General features: G+C 39.6%; 1 protein-coding gene across 1 annotated transcript; it reads right to left on the bottom strand.

Moving 5' to 3' along the window:
• Positions 1 to 13,586: 13,586 nt before the first annotated feature.
• On the bottom strand, positions 13,587 to 16,066 carry OLIG2 (oligodendrocyte transcription factor 2). The gene has a single exon (XM_051991183.1). The coding sequence runs from the start codon at positions 16,004 to 16,006 to the stop codon at positions 15,020 to 15,022; it is 987 nt and encodes a 328-aa protein (XP_051847143.1). The 5' UTR covers positions 16,007 to 16,066; the 3' UTR covers positions 13,587 to 15,019.
• Between the last annotated feature and the right edge of the window lie 6,903 nt (positions 16,067 to 22,969).

The raw sequence follows: 22,969 nt of genomic DNA on the forward strand, positions 1-22,969 counted from the left end.
TTGAAATAAAGAAAAAGAAAGAATAGAACTAGCAAAAAATCTGGTTATTTCTAAACTCAAAGAGTTCACAAAAACATTTCTCTCTAATGAGAGCGTTTTCTATTGATTTGTATGAGAAATGTAATAAAGAGTTACATAGTTACAATTGATCACAGTCATGGTCAGTACTAGTCAATTCTATGTCAACTTAGATTTCTCTCTTGATAATTGTGAAATGAGATTGTTTTAGACTTTTATAGTATTATAAGTGATCACTATCTGCTAACACAGTATTTTATTAATATCCCATTTTCATCAAATAAATATGTATTGAATGTTTACTGCTAAATAAAAAATGTATTAAAGTGTCTAGAACTCAAAAGTCTTACTGCAATTGTCTTGTTTGAAAAGCACTTTCCTTCCAAGTATCCTCTAAATTATATATGTTTTATTATCTCCTTTTTACAAGCCAGTCATGGTCTAGATGTAATGTAATGGGTTGGAGAGAGACATAGACAGCAAACTGATAGGCAATGTGTTTAGCAGTCATCACCCACTGGTCTGCATCTCAATGATTCCTTTCCCCTTCCTGGTCCCTAGCTAATCCCAGGTGGTCATAGGAGAGGGGTGAGAAGGCCACAAGACCCTCTTTGTTGGATCCCAGCTGGGTAAGTGAAGTTGAGCAGAAGGTGCTCCAAATGTCAGAGGAAATAGTATTTCCATGTTTCTGCTTGAGCATAGCTGTAGTTTTTTTTGTGTTAGCTCCAGCTCTGCCCCCAAGAATGCTGAGCCTACTTAATGATAGGATGGGATCATGAGTTAGGTAGTTATTCACCATTTTAGTGCTTTCCTGGGCCCAAAGAAATAATCCTTTTTTTTCCAAGGAACTTTACTGAAGGGGTGGAAAATATAACATTTGTGTGAATAAATAAATACAAAGTACAAGAAGAATCGGAGCAATAGAAATAGGATGGGTTGCCAAGGGCCCTCATTAGTTGAAGCTGGCATTTTGGTTTCAAAGGAGAGTTTAACTAGTATGGAGGCACTGAATGTTCAACAGCTACTTCATAGCAGAAGTTAGAAAAATTCATCATGTAAAATGTAATAAGCATATGGTAATGAATATAGCATATTGTAATGAATATAACATATCTGTCTTTTCCTATAGTACTAATGTTCAATTCTTCATTTTGTATTATTGTCTTTGTAAGTCATTGAAACAAAAAATGATTCCTCTGTGGTGTCCAGTCTTCTGTTAATGAGCTTTTCCATGCTATACAAGAAAGATCCTTGAGTAACAAATATGCATTCCCCAGCTGGAGCAATTTTTAAATATTTTGAGCTTAGAAAGATCATGCAGAAGTGTTATACTTTGCTGTAATAGCATCCATGAAATCTTGAAGGCCAGAGTCACTATCAGAAAATGAGGGATCAGAGGAAAGTTTTTGGTAGAAGTATTTTTAGTGAAGCCAATTTTTTAAAAAGGATGATGATTTTTTAAAGTTTTATCTTTATATTTTAGCCTGATTATATTCTCCAGAAAGAGAGCTCAGTTCAATTTGAATTTCAGCTTACCATGTCCTAAGGATGTAAAGGTTGATTTTTATGAAGCCCATCTTTCCTATTGTAAAGAGATGCAGAGTTTTGATTGATTGCATAGAAAAGACAACTGTATTCTTGAAGCTCTGAGTCCAAACCCTGGGTAGCAGTGTCAGACTGTGTTCTCACAACCATCTGTTGCAGACTGTAATGCATTAACACATTAACACATGGCTCAGCCAGTCAGCCTAAACATTGTTCTCTGGCTGAATTCAGCTATCCTTAACAAAAGAGGACAGTTTTGCATTGGAGTAAATACATCCACTGAAAGTTTTTTTTTTTTTTAAGATCTAAGATACTAAGATTTTAATATCACAGGCTCTAAATGATGTAAATAGAAAACTTGCCTCCCCTTTTCCTTTTGAATGTAATTCTTTCTATCTATGATATTGAAATGAATGTGTTGTTGAAGATGCTATGGTCATAAGGGAATGTTTTTAAATTCTTCAAATATACTTATCATAGAAGCTATACATGCATTAAATTTTTGACTTAAAAAAATCTACAAGAACAACAACTCATTTATTTGTCTCCCAAAGGATTATAAAAAAACATCCAACTTTAAATCCCTTTAATCTTCAGGACAGTGTTACATCTGATCCTTTTTGTGCACAGAGTTGTATGAGAAGCTTAGGAGATGGTATTTATTTTCAGAGTGCTGAATGTTACTTGTTAAATTTTATAAAATATATTACTTCTGATAAAATATTGAATAATCTTCTCTCCAAATCACCATTTAGTATGTATCTGAGATTCTTTAATATTCCCTGAGAAAATATAGAGGGCCTGTCTCATTGTAAGATTGCCTTTTTGAGCATCTTATTTTTTTGTATTGCCTTCTTTCCCCATCTGACCCTTCCACTAACTCACTGCCTTAAAATTATAGCTCACCTTGCACGAAATCACAAAGTGTTATGAGTAGGAAAGGACTTCATAGACCATCTTACTTCCACTTCAACTAAGAGCAGCTAGGTAGCACAGTGGGTAAAATACTGGGTTTCAAATCAGGAAGTCTTCATTCTCCTGAAATCAAATCTAGCCTCAAACACCTATTGGCTGTGTTGAGCAAATTGCTTGATCCTGTTTGCTTGTTTTGTTTTGTTTTTCCATCTGTAAAATGAGCTGGAGAAAGAAATGGCAAACTCTAGTATCTTCGCCAGGAAACTCCTAAATGGAGCATAAAGAGTTGGACAAGTGATACAAATAGCAAAAGACATGTCCCTGTTCTCAAGGAGCTCACAGTATAATGAACAGAGAGAATTTTCCTAGGCATGTTTGGAGTTATTTATAATTTTCTGTCTCTATATATTTAGACAGGGATAGGCAGTTGCATATCCATGAATACATCTGAGGACATGAATATACTCTCAAGGGACCATTTATTGTAAGCTAACATTTCTCCCAATGCTCCCTCCAAGCATGTGGGCCAGGATGAGCTTCTATCCTGGTTTCTCTCCTACTTTTATTTGATTTATTTTAGTCAAGAAATGCTTCAACAAAGCAATAAAAATATAATTTTTTCATAAAATCAAACAATATGAAAGTTGGATTTTATCTCAAAGATTAACTCCTTCCTTCTACAGGGTCCCAGGGAGGAGGAGTGACTTGCTCAGACTAATATAGTGGAAGTAGAACCAAATCTCCTATTTTCCTTTCAATGAGCCTCACCTTGAATGCTAAAGGGCTGCATGACCTAGAAGAAAAAGAACATGTGGAGTGCCATAGTAGTAGTCTGAGGAAATTCCTCTGGTCAGATTTCTACAATTCATAAAGTTATAGAAAATATTTCCATATTTGTTTCTTTTTTCTCTTCCACTTTCTTTTTCATATGTGAGTGACAGCTATCTGGGTTCTATAATACCGCCTCTCAGAAGAAAATGAGAACAAGTGAGTTTGAGGCATCTGTGTGACTATATTTATTTTAGTCAATCTCTTTGGCTTTGATTTTCTTACCTGTAAATGAGGAGGCTGGATTGGATAAACTCTAAAGTCTTATTCAACTCCAAATCCTATGATTTTCCCACTGCTAACCTGGTATATGTGACTACTTCTCTGGTCTGGCAATAAGAATGGAAGAACCTAGATGGCCAATAAGTTTCCTTCTAGCCCTCCATTTGATGACATCTGTGGATATTGACTCTCCCTGGAAAGGTCTGGCAGACCAGCCAGGAGGTAAAAGTGCAGCCTGAAAATCACTTTTTAGATCAAGGTCAAAAACCAAAGCCTCTTACAGCTCCAGTTCTTAGAGACGACATCGTTGGGAGCCTTCTGCTGGGCTGAAACCACATCCAGAGGCAACATTATGGCAGAGGAATAGAAAGCTGCATGCTGCCAAGTTAACTATTGGAAAGTGGTCCTTATTTGAGAAGAAAAGAAAAGGTTCTCCGAGGCAGTAGAATTTGCTTTAAATGCTATGTTTTAATGGCTCAGGATTGAAAAAGAGGGTTAATACATGTTGATTAATTGATTGATTGATGGAGCCCAGGACCACACCTGTTGAAGCCTCCGTAGAAGGTCCTGTAAAAATTGCTGGGGGAATGCTGCTACAGTAAGAGACGGTAGTAAACCTGCGTTTCAAGGAGGTGGGGAAAGGGAGAGTTGGAGGCAGGTTCGAATCCTACTTTTGCTTTTTTTTTTTTTACTTGACACTACCAGTTTGTGGTAGCTAGGTGGTGCAGTGAATAGAGTGCTGCATTTGGAAGTAGGAGGACTCATTTTTCCTGAGTTTGAATCCTGAGATGCTTCAGACACTAGAGTTGTTACTCTGGGCAAGTCACTTAACTCTGATTACCTCAGTTTCGTCATCTGTAAAACGAGCTAGAGAAGGAAATGGCAAACCACTCCTGTATCTTTGCTAAGATGTTCCTAAATGGGAACGAAAAATCGTATATGACTGAACGACATCACTTGAGGCAAAAAAAAACCCCAAAAAACCCAAAAAACAAACAAACAAAAAAAAAAACCTTTTCTTTTATAGTCCTCGATCGCCACTTCTAAGAATTTAATCAGGTATTTTTGAGGTCTCTTCCAGCTCTAAACTGTGGGCTATAACACACAAGCAGGTCGCCTTTAGTTCTCCAGTTTGCCATGCTTTGCTTGAGGGCTCCATTAGCTCTAAAACAGGAGCTGATCTTATACAATCCACGTCTCCTGCTTCCGCAACCCGGGTCGTCACAAACTCACTTTTGGGTGTGTTTAACTGGCCTCCGAACACACTGTAGTAATGCTCTTTGTTAGGACTCATCTAATTGAGTCTAAGTAAGTTTGGAGTTTAGTTCTGGCCGCCCAACCCCCAAGAAACGGGGCTAAAAGCAAAGAAAACTTAACTTCAAACTTCCAGTCCAAAAAGAACTTGTTCGCCCTGTCCTGGAAACTATTCGAGCTAAACACAGCGTACGTGAGCATGCACGCGCGTGTACACACACACATATCATAAGCTCAAACCACTGGATTTCAGATTGACGAGTGCAGAGGAGAGAAATCTATCAGCCCTGGGAGAGAAGCATCAGTATGGAATTCAATGATCGACCCAAGGAGGAACAGCGGGCTTAGGTAATACACTTGAAAACTGTTTATAGTTATTACTTTAATTCAGTTCATAAAATCGTTTGCTAATCTACTGTTAAAAACAAACAAACAAAAGACTTCAATTCATTAGCACTATGAATAGAGCGGAGAGCCCTGCAGTAGAGCAAAATTCAAAGCGGGGGAAATGCCACTGATTTGGGTAGTTCTGATAGGATGCTCTCAGTGATTCATCTGTCTCTAGAAGCCTTGGATTTTGAACTGAATTTGTATGGGAGCAACAGATCCAAGGAGGGTAAAGGGGGAGAGGGACAAAGTGAGGACGTCCCCGATTTTCCCCGTTGACCCCAATTGTCCCTTTCTCCAGGGAATACGAAGAACACAGGAAACCCCGGACACCTCTCTACCTGCCAAGTGGTCCAGGCTGCAAGAGGATTAAGAGAGCTGACTTCCTGTCCGTCTGTCGGGTCCTCACCTACCACATCCCTCCCTCCACCTGTTAACTGCTGTGGGAATGGAAAAGGAACCCTTTGGGTTTGAGTGCTCTGGGTAAAGCCAGACGGACGGATTTGGTAGCTTCTGGCTTCCAATGATGTGCTGCTGCAGCTGTCAGAGCACTTAATTATTGCCTCTAATAGAGGCAAAGAACATGTCCTAATGAGTGTTCCCCCCTCATTCTCACCTGCTCCTGCCCTCCCTCCAGCAACACTAACGCACCGGAGCTAAGCTAATTGGTAAAGCTGGTCTGCTCATTCCATCTCCCCACAGAGAGGTGCGGATGAGGTGAGAGGATGAATAGACCAGAAATTGCTAAAGCATCAAAGAAAAGTGCATTACAATCTGGGTGGAGGAGCTGAGGTCAAAGGGTGGGGTCAGATGGGTCCTAGAAGCATTCATTTTTTTTTCTGGTGGATCCAAGCATGGGATGCTGAGAAATAGTCTCTGACTCACCTGAATGAACATTCAAGATACATTATATATAAAGAAATAACATTGTGTTGGGCTCAAATTCAAAATGACTTTCAGGATTATATGTACTTCATCTATCTATCTATCTACATATGTATAACAATATAAAATATAATATGCAAGAGATATGTATAGATATATAAAGTTGAAAAGTCATCTAGTCTAACCTTCTTACTTGAGGAAATTGAGGTTTTAAAAGAGTAGCAGACCTGGGCTTTGAAGGACAACATTCCCTCTCCAGATACTTCAGTATTCTTTCCTTTGCATCATATTCCTTTCCTCTTGGATCTTAGAGTATAAAGGAACATTCAGTCAGTTACTAATCAAAATATTTATTAAGCACTTACTATGTGCCAGGCACTGTATTAAGAACCGAGGATGCAAATACAAATTAAAAACAAAGTCCCTGTCTTCAGTTTATAGTCTAAAGGGGAAAGAAAGAGTATGTGTGGGAATAGGGAAGGATGTTAATGGTAAGAGTTCAGGTGTGATTCTCTGCACTGGACCTGAATTCTAACCTAAGCCAGTGCTTTCAGGATTTTTGTCCAGTTTACAATCATCTGCACAGAAAACAACATTTAGTACTAGTCAATAGAGAGACATCCTAGTAGTTGCTCTCAAGTGAGACAGGGAATAAAGATCTGCCTAGATTTAGAGCTGGAGTGGACCTTTTATGGTTCATTTATAATCTCTTCTTTTATACAAGAAGAAACTAGGTCCCTGAAAGTCTAAATGAATTGAACAAAGGCATGAAGGTAGACTCATAGCATTTCAGTGTAACTTCTCTCCGATGAGTTTCTAGAATAGACAATGGAAAAATAATGCTTATGGGAGCAGTAGAGCATGTATCCTTGCAAGGGATTCCTCACAGGGAGATTGAGTGCTGATTGAAGTTAGAAGGAGTCTCTCCTAACTAAAGAAGCCTAGCAAAGAAGTCATAATACAGATTCAGAGATAAACATTCACCAAAAAAAATTCGGAAAATTGAACAATAGACAAAAATCTTTCATTCTATTTGTAAAGATAAAAGACCACAAGAACAAAGAAAACATCTGTTTGATGAAAAATTTCTTTAACCCCAGTACTTTAGAGAAAAATTATCTTCTGTTGTAGTTGTAGCTTTGAAGAACACATGAATGATGAACATTCTGGAAAAAGGAATGTCAAGTTGGAGGGTAAAAAGGTGAATTCTAAAGAGTCAGGATTGGGAAGCAAAGATAGGGCTAGATACAGAAGTCATTCAGGAATGAAGAAAACAATAAAAATGGTTTGGTCACTTCTTATATCACTATAATTTGATAAAAGAATAACATAATTGAGATGCAATTGGAGAAATAAAACTAATTTCTGCTCTAGATGGTTATAAACATCAACTGCACTTGAGAATTACCAATTGATTCAGAGGAAGCTGATGCCCCCAAACCAGTGATGAAATACAAGGGATGCTATGACAAAGTTTTTCATGAAACTGAAAACTGTTGAGAGTTAGAGAGTATTGGAGAAATAGTTAAATTGGGAAATAATATAGTTATAAAATCCACAAGTATAAACCAGTAGCACAACTCAAGAACAAACTACAAATAACTGAAGGAATTCTTGATAACTTCATAGAAATGCTTAAATGTGAGAAATCTCAATTGAAGAAGGTGAAAAATTCAGAAGAGAAGCAATCATTCTTAAGAAATGAAATAAGCAATACACTACTTACGAAAGAACTATTAAACAGTGCTCTAAAATAAATGGCTAAGTTGAAGCAACTCAAAAGTTCTGTAGCCAACCTTGTTTTCCAGAAATCATGGAAAATTGTGGAGAAAAATATTGCTTTAAATAAAGAAAACATTACACCAGGAAAACAACAACTTTGGTAGGACTGGAACCTAGTTCAGACAGTTCCTTTCTTGCCAGAACTTCATGTGAGGAGTCTCTTTGCCTAAAAGAAGACCCAAGAGTTTATAAAGACTAATAGTGAATCTTAGTGTGTATCATCATCCCATAAAGATAAAGATATGAAAAGATCGATAAGTTAAAAGATCAAACCAACCTATAGACTATATTATTATAGTGTAGAAATTATTAGCTATGTGCATTTAATTGTTGAATGATGAATAATGTTTTATAATTTTTGGTATACTTTGAATGTATCATTATTATTATTATTATTATTATTTTATTGTTATTGTTACTATTGTAAGTATTGTGTTTTATTCTATTTAATATGTTGCTAATATGGCATCATTCCTCTAAATTTAAAGCTAACTGTGAAGTGGCACTTTGTATTATGATATCTGTATTGAACATAATATTAAAGTTGATTTGATATACTCCTAAATTATTTCTGGGGATTGAGCTTTTTTGAATACAAGGACAAGTAAAACCTTTCTAAATACATATCTCACAGAGTCTAAAGATATTGTCCTTGTAACTTTAAGAATGTTGAGAGAAAAAAGGTCAGTTGAGAAATGACCAACTGAAATTTTTCTCTCTGTAGATTCAGGAAGAATTATGTTCTTTCTGTGATCTATGAGGATATGAAGATCTATGAGAAATCTGTGAAGGCAGAGAAAGAAGATTAAGAAAATCTTCCTTGTTGGACCTGTTTTAACTATCATGTTAGAGAAACATTTATAAAGAAATTCTAACAAAGAGTTAAGAAACATTGAAAGACTGTTTCTTCTTATTATTGTGAAGGGAGGACAAAGAAAAAGTACTAATCCTGAGAGGAAATAAGTAGAAAATACTTTGAGACTATGATCATTATTTGGATTCAATTGAATGATTTGAGACTGTTACCAAAGTCTCTTGCTACATCTGATACACGAGGATTTTAGATAACTTGGGCTATGACAATGGTCAGAGTCAAAATACATTTATGTTTTTATTGATTCTATTTGTTGTTACATATGTAATAATTTTAAACTTATTTAGATATACAAAATAATATTATTTGAATATAACTATTGAAAAAAGACATTTAAAAATGTTATTTAATGATTGGAATAGGAGTTTGAGTTTATTATCAGATGAGAAGGGGATTTCAAGTTTGTAAGAAATAAATCATCCATATATATTCCTAGACCATCATAGAACTCAAAAAAAAAACAAATACACAGAGTATCCCAAACATTTTAATGCAATTTTAAATTTTAATGAGTCAAGTAGTAGGCCGAGGCTACCTTAAAATAATCTACAAATTTGTGTGACCTAATTCCAGATTTTATAATCATGCTCCATGTGGTATAGAGTATAATTCTCTCCAACTTGTTATGCATGGGGCACATGGTATTTTTCAAACCTATTACATTAGATTTAGAAGGGAAAGAGGTCTCAAGGGTCACTTAGTGCAATTCCACACAAAAAAGTGGGGACCAAAGAGGTTACTGAGTAGTACCCTAAGATGATATAGATAGTAAGTAGCTATGTCAGAACTCAAGCAACACCATACTCCAAAGCTATGTGTGTATATATTTCATTCATATTTTTGTTTTCCCTGGAGTGATCTTCCCTTAAGAAGATATTTATAAATTGCAAATAAGTCATTTTTGCAATGTATAAACTTCAGCAGAGATTTCTTTTATTTTGTTCATCTTAACCAAACCCAATCTGACTCATTAGAAATGATTCTGTTGAGTCATACAGAGAAGGTCCCTGAATCAGTGATAAGGGTCTTTGGTTCTATTGATTATCCATTTCCTGAGCATATTTATGACTTTGGATAAAGAAGTTTAACTCTTTCTTTGTGACCTCATGATTTCTCTACCATGCTCAGACATAGCATCTCTATCTCTTCACAAATTTGTGGAGAGAATAGTTTATTGGTTATACTTTCCTGGAAAGTTCCTTTTTTTCTTCTGTAAGTTAGGCCCTCACCAAATACAGACAAATCCAAAGAATCACTATTTATAGTACTATACCACCACCACCCCACCCAGACATTTGTTTATAGGTAATTTTTAGGAGTAAAGGCAAAATGATATAATAAAGGAGAAAGCTCTAAAAATACTAGTCAGAAGAAATAAATCAATTTGGAGGCAGTTGGAATATTGTCTGATTTTTCTTTGGAGCTTTATAGATTCTTGGGTATGAGAGAAGGGAAAGAAACAAGTACTTATTACATACCTATTTTGTATCAGGTATACTATTAAGCTCTTTATAAAGATTATGTTAATATAACTCTTCTTCCCTTAATTTTCTTAGGCCTTTTATCCCTGAAGATTTCTCCTTTCCCTTATAATAAGCCAGAAGATTCTTTTTGGTTTCTGCCCCAGAGTGCACTGGGCCTAAAAGATTTAGATGTATCTGAGCACCTGAAGAAGCAAAATCTGATTTCAAGTTCTCCTAACCTTTCTAGGCTGCTAAAAATTCTAAGTAGGACTGAGAACATTTAATGGAATCTAGCACTTGTAACTACAGTTAGAATTTGTGGGACATTTCAAGAAATTACATTGTGAAATGTTTACTAATTGTTTTCTAAGACAAGAATACAGTTACTAAAAATAAATTTCTTCCACTATGGGTTTGTTTTGCTTCCATGCACTTTTTTGTTGTTGTTCATAGGAATCTTGAAAAGAAATCATTTATAGTAATTGAACAATGTTGAAATTTTCTGTACTCATAAGAGTTAGGGAATCTGACCTGTGGAATTCAATTTCTAATCTTCCAAGTGATCTAGGGGAATCCAGTCTACTCTTGGGAAAACCATGGGGCTTCAGCCTCCTAGAGAAAAATGGAGATGATTTCCACCTGCACACAACTCTAGGACATGCTAGATTTCCCATTGGTAGGGGCACTTACTCAACCTCCTGGAATGAATGGGATGTCATATTATGATCCTTGGGGCTTGTGCAGGATGACAATAAAGGAAAACCTCTCTTTAATTCTGTAAAGGAGAGGGAAATTTTGGTGGAGGAGGAGACCTGTGGGGTTCATACATTTGTTCTTGTTTTATAAGTTGAGCTTGTTGCTGCAGACACTAAATGACAACTTCCTTCAATATAAAAGCAAAAGATCTCCTTTTCTCTTCTGTTAGATTTCTAGCTGAGGCACCTTTCCATTTTCCAAGTCATCTCTATTAAACATTTCTCTCCTACAAATCTACCTCTTTCTTTTCCTTCCATTCTCACTCCCTCAGAGACACATAAATATCCAACTCAAGTGAATTAGTCTTTGGCTGCTAGACCCTGGGCTCTGGACAAAATTGGAAGAAAAGCATAGTGGAGGGGAGCTGGGGAAGGACAGGACAGAAGAAAGGGAAGAAGAGAGAGAGACAGAGAGACACACACGGAGAGAGAATCAGTCCATAAGTGAAATATTGAGGGCTGAAAGGAAATACTGAATGGACAAATATATTTCCCAGTTGAGATTCCAGAGGTTTTTCTTCAGCATATTTCATCTTCTTATAGACTGGGCTGGGTGGGTCAGGGCTGCTGGAGAGTGGGCAGAGTCCTAACTCTGCAGAGTTGCTCAAAGAATAGGACTAAGGCAGCAGACTTGCTTTTTATTTGGTTGAAGAAGGCTGCTCTGAATTGGAAAGAATCTGGAGGGGAGCTTGGGTGGGCCTGTGTTGTTTCCCTTCAATAACTGACTTATACTCTATCTAAATCAAGGAAGGTTCCAATAAACAACTCAATGGAAAAAAACAAAACAAAACAAAACGAAGCAAAACAGAGATCATTTCTCATTTCCTCAGATCCCTTTCTCTACCTACCCTCTCTCTCTAATCTCTTTCTAGCCAATACAATAGTTAATGGTGAGTGAGCAAGTAACATTTTTGGATTTTTCCTTATTTTCTTTTAAAATGGAGCTTTGAGAAAAGTTAAACCTCTTTCCTTCCTCTTCTTCTTTGCCTTTTCTTGGCCTATACCCCCACCCCACCCCCATCCTCTAATAAAGTGAATGCTTCTCTTGGAAAGACAAAATGCTTCTAGCTTAGGATCCATCCTTCTGAAATCAGATTGGCAGCTCCTAAATCATTCTCTGAAAATACTATTAAAAATAAAACATTTCCTTTAAATTGGTTCACAAATGGCCTCCAGGACATTTGTTTTCCTACTGCTAAAAGAAATAGCATTTATTTAAGAGAAATATAGCTATACAAAACTTCTCCATCAATGAGAAAATGTGTGAATTAACGCCCCCTCCCCTCAGTGTCTCCTGATGAATTTGTCATGGAAGGAAATCCTCCCACATACTCACTCTTCTGCTCTAGAGACAAGTATAGCTAACCAGGGCCAGGAAGATTTAGAATGAACTGTGTTTGGGGTTACTTGACTAATGTAAAGTTTTCCTTTATCCTTTGATTAGATGAACCAAATTATTTTAACATGTCTCCTGGGAATTCATTAGGTTGTATATTGTGTTTGTTGATTCCCTCCCCCCATCCCCAATATTGCTAACTCCTTGAGAACAGAAGGTAGGGTTGACTGAGGGCTGTGCTGTGGAGTAAGGGAAAAGAAGTGGCTACAGTTGGGGAGACAACCTTGGCACCAAAATCATTTTCAACCTCCTCCTATTCCTCAGCAACAACAACAAAATTTACTAAAATAATGGATACAGGACCGTAGCTTAGTTAAGCAGCCTATGTACTTTAGAACAACATAATTTAAAAACAAGTTTGGAATCAAACAGAAATGATTTTTAAATGTTTATTTATCTATCTAGTAGATAACCTTCTTCTCTTATACTCCTTAAAAAAGGAATAGGATCTGCCAACCTGTTTGGCTGCTGGTCTGGGAGATCTGAGTATAAAAACATTGAATCAAAAGGAAAAATTGGAACTTGGTAGAGGCAGTAGAAGGACACTCCTCTGTGGCAAGTCTTTTAAACTAGGATAAGAAAAAGAAGACAAGGAAACCATAGAACCATTCTGTGGTTCCAGAAAGGTGTTTTTCTGGTCCAAATTAAGAAGAGAGCAGTTAAGAATTTGATGACACTTTTCATTATATCTTTTTTCTTTCACATATCTGTTTTTAAGATTTATTAAAAGACCCAGTGACCGATGAGTGAGAAACCCCAGTGACTTGCCAGGAAACTAGACTAGGAAAACAGAGAAGTTTTTCCTGTGAATCTAACTGAAGAATGTGCTGAGAATCAAAAAGATAGTTTAATGACAAATTTTACCCCCCAAATTACATTATTTAACTTCCTTGCTACCTTTCAAAACTGACCAGTTTCATATCTTTCAATTAATTGTTTCCATATTCACTAATCTTAAGAATCTGAATCTCATACCAGGCTAAATAATAACCCAGTGAATTAGTTTGTCATTGGAGCTTGAAGGAACATAAATTCAGTTGATTCTCTTAATTCTAAACCAATATAGAGAAGTGCTCCCCTTCACTATATCTTCCCCCAAATTATTGGGATGTAGAACAAATTTGACTGATTCCTGGAATGGAGTTCTTAGTGATCCTAGGCATCAGATACTTTTTTTCTTTCCCAGCTCAAAGTCTTATACTTCAGTGCAATAGGTTTCCAAGACTTTCTCATATTATAAACAGATGAGAAAAACCTGCCACTTACTTAAAATGTGTTTTTATTTAAAATTTCAACAGTTTATCATTTATTTTATGTTTTTGCAACCAAACAAGTAATAAATATTATTTAGCATTTTTTTTTTTACAAAAATAAAACAGATGATAAAATCTCTGCAGGGAGCAGCGATAAGAAAAGTGATGTTATATTGCAGATGCTAAGAAGTCCAGCACTAAGTATTACAGCAAGGTAATATGGAATTCTGTTTTGTTTTGTTTTGACAAAGAAAGCACACTGAAGGTTTGTCATAACATTGTTAAATGTGGCCTAAAGAAAACATTAATAAAGGAAAACTTTAGACAACCACAAGCCTCATACAGCACACATGTACAAACAGAAAGCTCCAGCAAAAAGGAACGCATTTCATCATCTGACATTATATTTACAACTTCACAAGAGAAACTTTAAAAACAAACAAACAAACAAAAATTACTTAGACTACATTTACAACAACATTTTTTTAGTTGTTTCAAACTACTGGATATCAAACTTCACATAAGAAACGAAGAAACTAATCCACCTTCACACTTTGTGATCTGCAACAGAAAAAAATAGGAAGAAAGAAGTAAAATGCCTTTAAAATGTATATAACAGAACACCACTAAAAAGGCATTGGCCGTTTTGGTTACTCCAATTCAAAAACGTCTATTCTCGTTTTGCCTACCAAGTCTCTCCTCTTTTGCGAAAATAAAAAAAATCACATTAAAAAGCCAACAACAATAACAAAAAACTCGAATGAACAAGAACAACGCTGAATAAAGCAAAATAAAATAACAAATAAAAAATTGCCATAATTCACGGTGAGTTGTGTGTGTATACAATTAGTGAAAATGGAAAGAACAAGTATGCGCTGTACAGAATACCGTCATCCAACTTCTATACAAGGGGGAGACTAAAAGAACTAGTATATGAGGTGTGTCCAAGTCTGCCTGTTGCAATCAGAACTTAGCCCCTTTCGGACTCATTTTTCCAGGTCTCTGAGCTAATTAATGATCCATAGGAAGAAGAAACTGGGGGACGGAGAGAAGAAAATTAAAAAAAAAATCGGTGCAAGTGTTGTCAGATCCTTCTCGGCTTCAGTCAGCAGCAAAGAAACAGTGTCTTGCCTGGTGAAGAGAAGGGGAACATAGAAGTGGAAGTTGCCAGTGCCTTCTTTAAATTGCCTTATCAAACGAGTGTTTTGTTTTGTTTGTAGGTCCGGGAGTGATGGCAGAGGCTACAGGGAAAAGGTCACCGACCTTAGCAACTAGGGCCTCTGTCTTTTCGGTCTCTTAGAGATTCACAGTCCAGGGTTCTTCATCCTTTCCTCTCCCCTTTTCTCTAGGAAAATGATCCACAGCTGGAGCTAGTTCTGCTCCTCACCCTCTCGGTCCCCACCCAGAACCCGTTCCAAAGACTTATTTGGCTGTGGCTGAGCTCATTTGGCGTCGGAAGTGAGTCTGGGGAGGCTGGTCGTACTCATACCGGAAACATGGTGGTGAGGTGGTGGCACCTGACACATGCTGCACGGGCAGGGCATCCCACCCCAGTGCTGGAAACTGCCACCGCCTCCCCCTCCACTACCCAACGGAGTGGCCACGGACGCCGAGGGAGACTTGAGCAAGCCATGAGGAGGTCGGATGGAGCTGACTGCTGAGAGGCCAGAACCTGGAAGGGAGGCGCTGGAGACCGCGGCGGCTGCAGCCGCCGCAGCTGCAGCCGCCGCAGCGGGCGGCAATATTGGGTGATGGACTGCCGGGTGGTGAGAGGCGTGCGCTGCTGCAGCTGCTGGGTGCGCAGCGGCCGCCTGCAGGGGCGCCGAATGTGCCAAGCTCCCGCAGGCTGAGGGGTGAAAACCAGCGTGGTGGCCTCCATAGATCTCACTGACCAGCCGCTTCATTTCCTCTAAGGAGTTGGTAAGCATCAGGATGTAGTTGCGGGCCAGAAGTAGAGTAGCGATCTTGGAGAGCTTGCGCACCGAGGGCCCATGCGCATATGGCATGACTTCTCGAAGTCCGTCCATGGCGATGTTTAGGTCGTGCATCCGCTTGCGCTCACGACTGTTGATCTTGAGCCTAAGCTGCTGTAACTCCGGCTCTGTCATCTGCTTCTTGTCCTTCTTGGTAGAAGATGCGACCGAGGAAGATGATGAGGTGGAAGAGGAAGAAGAGGTGGTGGAGGACGAAGACTTAAAGCAGCCGCCGCCCAGCTTGTCCCCCGGGTGCACGCCCGCCGCGCCCATGGCGTTTCGAAGCTCCACGCTTAGCTCCGACTGGCAATCGTTTGGTGTGGAAGAAGAGACCGTGCCCCCGGAGAAGCCACCGCCACCCCCACCGCCGCTACCCTTGCTCCGGGCTGTAAGGAAGATGTCATCCGTCTCCGGTGAGGACGGGCGGCTGGACACCAGACTGGCATCGGAGTCCATATCCCCTGGGCAGGCGCCACACACACACACACACGCGCGCGCGCGCGCGCGTACCCACACACAAACACACACACACACACACACACACACACACACACACACACACACACACACACACACACACACCCGCCGGTCTCTTAGTGAACTCCCTCTTTCACAGCCGGAGTCACTGCCCGCCAAGCCGCTTCGCACGCCTCCTGTGGAGAGGAGGAGGGGAGAGGAGGAGAGAGAGAAACACTAAGTCAGTGAAAGAAAAATTTCCTCCCCTCTACAACTACGCAGCAGTAGCAAGTCCCCAGCAGCTTAAGATCTCCCTACGTTAACCTAACTTTTATCAACATACAAGAATACCCACAACTACTAGGATTCTCTCCCCCATTTCCTACCCACACCCCTACTTTCCACCGTAGGCAATCTTTTTATTATTTCTCATTTTTCTCTTAGTGGTTCTCATTACATGCTACTCTCCAATACAGTGCACGGAATTTATCTAAGGAGTATGAGTGGGGTGGGAGTGGGGAGAACGACTAATTTAGAAAATGAGGAGGATTGTCTCAGTGAGGGAAAACCCGCTTTAGATTTCAAGCAGTTAAGTACACTGAGTGATGAAAAATCGGGGCAGTCGGCAGGAGGAGTGAGGGTTATAAGAGAGGAAGACTCTTATAGAGAGGGAAAACCTAATCTGAACAGCAGAGTATTTTGCTTTTGTTATATTAGCCCTTAGCGGCACCCCACAACATACATACATACATATATACATACATACATACATACATACAAAACCACACACGCTCCATTTTCTATTTTTTATCTTGTCGATTAACTCTTCAAGGTGATAGGAACACGAACAAACAGAAGCAACTACTTGCAACTTCTTTTTCTATTTGTTGCTTTGGGGGTGAGATGAGGGCAGAAGTGTCAACAGGGTAGAAGAAAAGGGTGCTGAGGAGAAGGCAGCCTCCCCCCACCCTCTATTTCTGGGTTCGTACATCTCGTCTCGAGTTCAGCCCCTAACTCTGGATCTGAGCTGAGTAAACTGATTATTTACCCTGACTGTATGTCAGAGATCCGAGTAGGGATAGGATTGGGGACGGAGGGCTGCTAGGCTAGGGTAAAGAGTGGGAGAAGGTTTGACTAGCGGCCGACACTTACTAGTTGTTTTTTTTTCCAGGCGATCTCTACAACAAGGTGCAGCCAGGGGAAACCGGTATCCGCTCTGGGCGCTCGGTGATAGGCGTTGTTTCAGAGCTGTAATGATATTTAGCACCTTTAGGGTCTCGACGGGTTTTTATAGGCACATCAGCCGGCAACAGCCGAGGTTGAGGAGGGGGGTTGGGGGAAGGAGAACAATGTTATTGTCCTGGAGGGGCCTCTGCACCAATAAGCACCGTCCTGTCAGGGGGCTGGGAAGCTGATGTCATCCAGGCTAATTCCGCTCAATGAAACGGACCCCGGGCACACGCCTCTTCCCACCCCCCGAGCCAATGGACGTCTTCAAGAAGTAGAGTCGCGGAGAGGGACAGAAGGAGGGAGGGAGGGAGAGAAAAGGAGGGTAGAACTGGAGGGAGAAAAGGAGGAAGAGAGAGAAGCTTTGTCAAATCTCTATAAAAAAATACAACAATGATTAGTGTTAGGAACAGCTGTTATCGTGAGGAGGGAAGGGAAAACGCAGACCAAACAAACTTAAAGCAAGCAACAACAACATTTTGAAAAATATTTTACTAACCTCTTCTCGTCCCCACCCTCCCAATCTTGTCCCGGCTGCCTCTGCCCTTCTGAAGCTTCCCTTGGTTTCGAGCAGTTCTGGAGAGTTTTAATAGGTTTCACAATCCCATCTGTATTTTCTCGCCCCGAATGTAAACACTCACCAAGCACAATGCTAACCAACTCATCCCACACTTACTTAAACACTTACCTCGTGTCTGGGAGACAGCAGCAGCGCTCCAGCCATCTGCTGGTTCCCGAAAACTTATATTTCTCTCCGAGTGTCTTTGGGAGTCGAAGGAAAAAGGAAAAGATCCAGGGAGAATGGATAGAGATTATAAATTAAAATAGCCTTGCAAGAAAACCAAATTTAAAAAAAAATCACGCCACATAATCATAGGCACATAATATTTGTTGATTGGATGGATGGTTTCTACATTTTAAAAAATTTTTGAATGCTGAATTTCATGTAGGTTTCCTAGATTTCCTCACGGTCTCAGATCTCCTTGCCAGTTAGAGTAACCAAGTGTAAATATAGTGAGTGCTGACCATTGATACATTAATAACACTCCAATATAAAATATAAAATATAAAAAATTGGAGCTCTACGTTGTATTTCCATTATTAGGAGAAGCAGTAGCAATTAAATTTATTTGCCTTCAGCCTGAAATCTTTTAGGCCAATTTTACAAGGCTATATCGGAACGTCTTTGAAAGCTTAAAAACAAAACAACTCCATGGGAAATAACTCTGTCGATAGAACAATCTCTCGAAGCAGTTTGAAGGTAGATTATTTTCCATCCATTGTAAAAACGAGGAAACTGAGATTCAAAGGTCTTGAGAGAAGCTACATAGAAAAGTGCTAACAGTTTGGAACTGAATGCGGGTAACATTTCTTAAGAGTTCCTTCATTATAATCAACAGGCACTTTGAGAAATCAGCGAGCCCTTACAATGACTATCCTACTTTGGCTTCGTCCTTAATTACTGCGATCTGCCTAAACCTATTTCCTATCCCCGATCTTCTAGATTTGTTACATTTTGGAATCACACGAGTTTTTAGGAAAGTTGTCATAATGAAAAGGGAAATTGTATTCTGGTTTGAAATTTGCTGATAACTGCCTCGAGTTTTTGACTTATTAAAGTCATATTAAAAAATTTTAAGGGCAGAGTCTATGTGGATTCAATAAGAAAATATAAGTTTATCCCTGCTCCAGGGAACTTCTTTGTGAGAATAAACTGTGACTCTCTACGCAGTGCCTAGCACAGTAACATGCTCTCTATACAATACTTAACTAAGGAGTTGAATTCAAATGCATTTTGAGAACTTTGGAAGTGAGAAGTCTTTACTCACTTGCCCTTGCCCATCTATCTACGTAAATCTCAGCAGGTTTTCTTCCCCGCCCCAGCTTGGTTTCTTTCTGAAGAATTGCTTTTCTAACCGTGTGTTTCGCAGCTGGTACTGCAAACGGTCCGTTAAATATGTATTTAAAACGTTAAGACCTGAAGCGTGGAAATATGTTGCCTAACGGTTATGATGATGACCCATAACAGTTCAATTAGGAGAATCTGTCACATAGACAATCTGGCTGGGATGGGGGGTTGGGAAAGCTTGCTTGTGCACCAGTCGATACGTACAGTCTCCATGAATAAAAGGTGTGCGAAAGCGTCCATTTCTGTGTTTTTGAGTCTAATTTTTGCATTTCCTTGCTTGTAGGTAGGTGCGTTCACACATGCACAAACATTTGTGATATATGTGCACGCAGTTTCTGGTCTGTGCAAGTATGAACAATTCATTTGTTAACAATATATGTATGACCATCCATAAGTATGCACATTCTACTCTTCTTCCTCTTTTCCCCTCTCCGTCCCCCAATACAGTGTGGAAAACTATCCCCAAGAGAACTTGGTGCCGTTTGTCTTGGTTTTGTTATAGGCAAATTGGCCTGGAAAAGAGGCTAGTCTGAGTCTGGCCAACCAGCTGCAGAAGGCATGGCTACCCGCCAGGTTAGGAGCTAAGACTTAGCCGCCCGCAGGCAGCTAACTGTAGCGAGATTAGAGGCGGGGCAGGAGGGTGACTGTACGTAATTGCACCTGTATATGAAGAGGAGTGCAAAGAGATACAGTTCAAGGGTCTCTAAAAAAGAGCACCTGAAACTTGGACACCACTCAATACGCAACTAAATGAGCAGCAGCAGCACAGCTTCAACGTAGGGCAATAGCACTGAATTATAAAACGAGGGTGTTGGACTAGAAGGAGATCCATGTTCCTCTCCTCCTTCCCCCCCAGCTTTAAAGTCCTATGGGTCTGTGATTATCAAATCAGAAAACTAGGCCCTCAATCACATTCTTCCCATAACTAGCTGCGTGCAGAGCAGAGTACGCAAGGCTAGTAACTTCACTATTCTCCTCAGGCCGCTCCAGTGGCTGCGCAGAAGTTGCGGGCGAGTGGGAGGGGCGGAGCAGAGACTGAAGTCGGAGATAGTGCTTAGGGAAGTTATCTCGCCCCCAGACCTGGGGATAAAGCTGAGCTCATTGCTTTGAAGCCGTGTCCTCCTCTGTACAGTTCCAGACTTCCTTGTCAGAAAGGTCTTTTCTGCTGCATGAAGAAAACTAAGGGGGTTAAAGGGAGAAGTGAAAGTAACTGTAGTTAAAGAAAACACTATGGCTTCTGAAGCTCTAGGAAAAAGGCCTCTCAGATGCTTCGCTTTCTTCCTTTCAATTTGCTTCCTGCTGAGGGATGGTGGTGGTGGTGGTGGTGATATGTGTGTATGTGTATGTGTGTGTGTGTGTGTGTGTGTGTGTGTGTGTGTGTGTGCGCGCGCGCGCGCTTCCATATGTCTTTCTCCCAGGAGAGTCTCTCGCTATATTTACTGTAGATAAAGTCCCGGGGAGGTTTCTTAGCAGATGCGGGCGTCTTGGAGCTCTCAGGATCCGCTGTTCAAATGCATTGGAGTTATAGAGTTTCTTCTTTTTTTCTTTTTCCTCTTTTTGCATTTTCCTTCCACAAAGGGTTTTTAGTCAAGCCGCCTAGTGGCTAGGTGGGAAAAGCTCCCGCCGAACTTTCTCAGGCTCGGCTTTCTAGTTTCAGAGTTCGAAATAGATAGACCTCCCAACTTCTTTCCTTTGCTCTCTCTTTTCTTTATCTTTCCTTCCTTTCCTCGTCCTTTGGGCATTCAAGTTTTATCCCTCCCTCTGCCTGCTGGGCTGTTAGCGCCGTGGCTGCCAAGTTGAACGGCTTCCTGTCCTGCCTAACGCGGTCCAAAAGGCACAGCAGTAACAATTCCTGGCAGAGGGAAAAAGGCAGTTTCAGCCAATGGGGCCATGAGGGAGGGCAAAAAAGCAACACCAAAACCATAAACTTCAAGACCATAGAACTCCCGAAGCAATTGAATGTGCATCTTCTCCTGGATCTCCTGCAGTGACAAATCACAGGCTCAAATCAGAAGACTTGGATTGGAGTACCAATTCTCACTCTGGTCCCCTGGAAGTCATCATATTTTTAAACTTCAATTTCTCCACCTGTATATTGGACAGAACCGCTTCATAGGAAAAAAAAAAAAAAAACAAGAGCAATCGATATTTGGAGTTTGATCTCCCCTGAGTTTTGCCTTTAGAGGCCGATGCTTTTCTGTCCAAGAATAGGTTGCTTTAGTTGACATCTGAAGTCCCTCCCAACTTTAAGAGTGCAATTCTGTAATGCTGATTCAAGATTGTTATGAGGAAAGTAGAAATGTTAGCAGTAATTATTATTATTCATCTTTGTATTGTTGCCTATGGTCTTCAGTCCAGTACTACGATCAGGGATCAATAAATTTTTGCATTGACATGTTTGCATGAAGTACATGTCAATGTATTTGTATGCATGTATCTTTGGGTTGCTAATGAGAACAATTGCATCCATTTAAGTGGTACATGTAATGCAGTTTTTGAAGGATTGAGGACCTGAGGTGTAGGTTTCTGTTTTGGTGGAAGTTTCTGAACAAAATGATGTAATTGTGATTTCTATATATGAATCAGTATATGTATGTAGGATAGATAGAAAATGAATGAGCAATATTTCTATTTAACAGTGTATCTAAACCCTTACTTGGTCCTGAGCTTAGAAGGCTTAATTTAAGAATTCCACTTTGGGAGCTATTGTGATTGGCAAGGAGGGAGTGATAAAACCACAAGACATCTAGAAAGCTGACCTTGGGCAAATCATTAAATAGGTTTGGCTTTTAATTTCTTCATTTGAAAAATGACTGGTTGGAGTATATCTCTATGATCTTCCTCAGCTCTTAAAGCTCAAGTGTGAAACTAGAAGCTTGCTTTTATTCTTAAAATCTCAATGAAGTTTACTATCTGTCTATATAATTCAATGGAAGGATCAAAAGTAATTTAGTTCCTGAATTGACCCTGTGTGAGGTAACTTCTCTAGGTTGCTGATTCTTCCCCTGGCAATTTAAGTGACTTTAAGGAACTTACTCGGATCTCTCTTTATTTTGATGTTAATGAGGGTTATTTTTATAACATCAGGTTTCAGGACTGCTAAATGCTGCCTGGGGAGTTCTGCAGGGTGCTCCAACAAGTATGCAGAACTAGAGCTGTTAGTGACCCTAGAGATTCATCTGATTTTCCTCTTGTTTTACTGATGAGGAAACTGAGGCCCAGAGATCTTAAGTGATGTGCCTAAGGTCATAGTAAATGCAAAGCCGAAGCTCTTTCCAAGGCATCACAAGGCCTTGCGACCACCCCCCCCCCGCGCGCGCGCACACACACACACACACACACACACACACACACACACACAGCTGCACACCTAAATACAGAGAGAACTCAACCCTTCCCTTGATATCTCAATAACTCTGAAAATGAGATCTGATTTAGTCTATAAAAATATCAGGGGATAAACAGTATAATTTTCCCATTAGCCCTTTGTAGAAAGAGTCGTAGAAGGAGTACTTGTTGATCTCAAGAGAAAACTGGTCTCAAATCACTATAGTGTAAGGTGAAACATTATAGTCCTGGTAGTGGAAAAATTGGATTGTGTGTTAGAGGATTTAGGTTGATATTCTGCTTCTGGTACTTTGAGTTCCAGACCTCAGTTTCCTCATCTGTAAAATGAAATTAGTCTAGTTTACTTCTAAAGACCCTTCTCTAAGTTTATGGATGTAAGCACAAAAAGGCATAAACAAAGTGATAGGGGATGGAGTGTATGGAGAAAAGGCTATTGCTGACTGAAGGAATCAAATAAGATTTCCTGAAGATGGAGCATA

This window comes from Antechinus flavipes, chromosome 3 (genome assembly GCF_016432865.1).
Source record: "Antechinus flavipes isolate AdamAnt ecotype Samford, QLD, Australia chromosome 3, AdamAnt_v2, whole genome shotgun sequence".
In the NCBI taxonomy this organism is placed as follows: domain Eukaryota; kingdom Metazoa; phylum Chordata; class Mammalia; order Dasyuromorphia; family Dasyuridae; genus Antechinus; species Antechinus flavipes.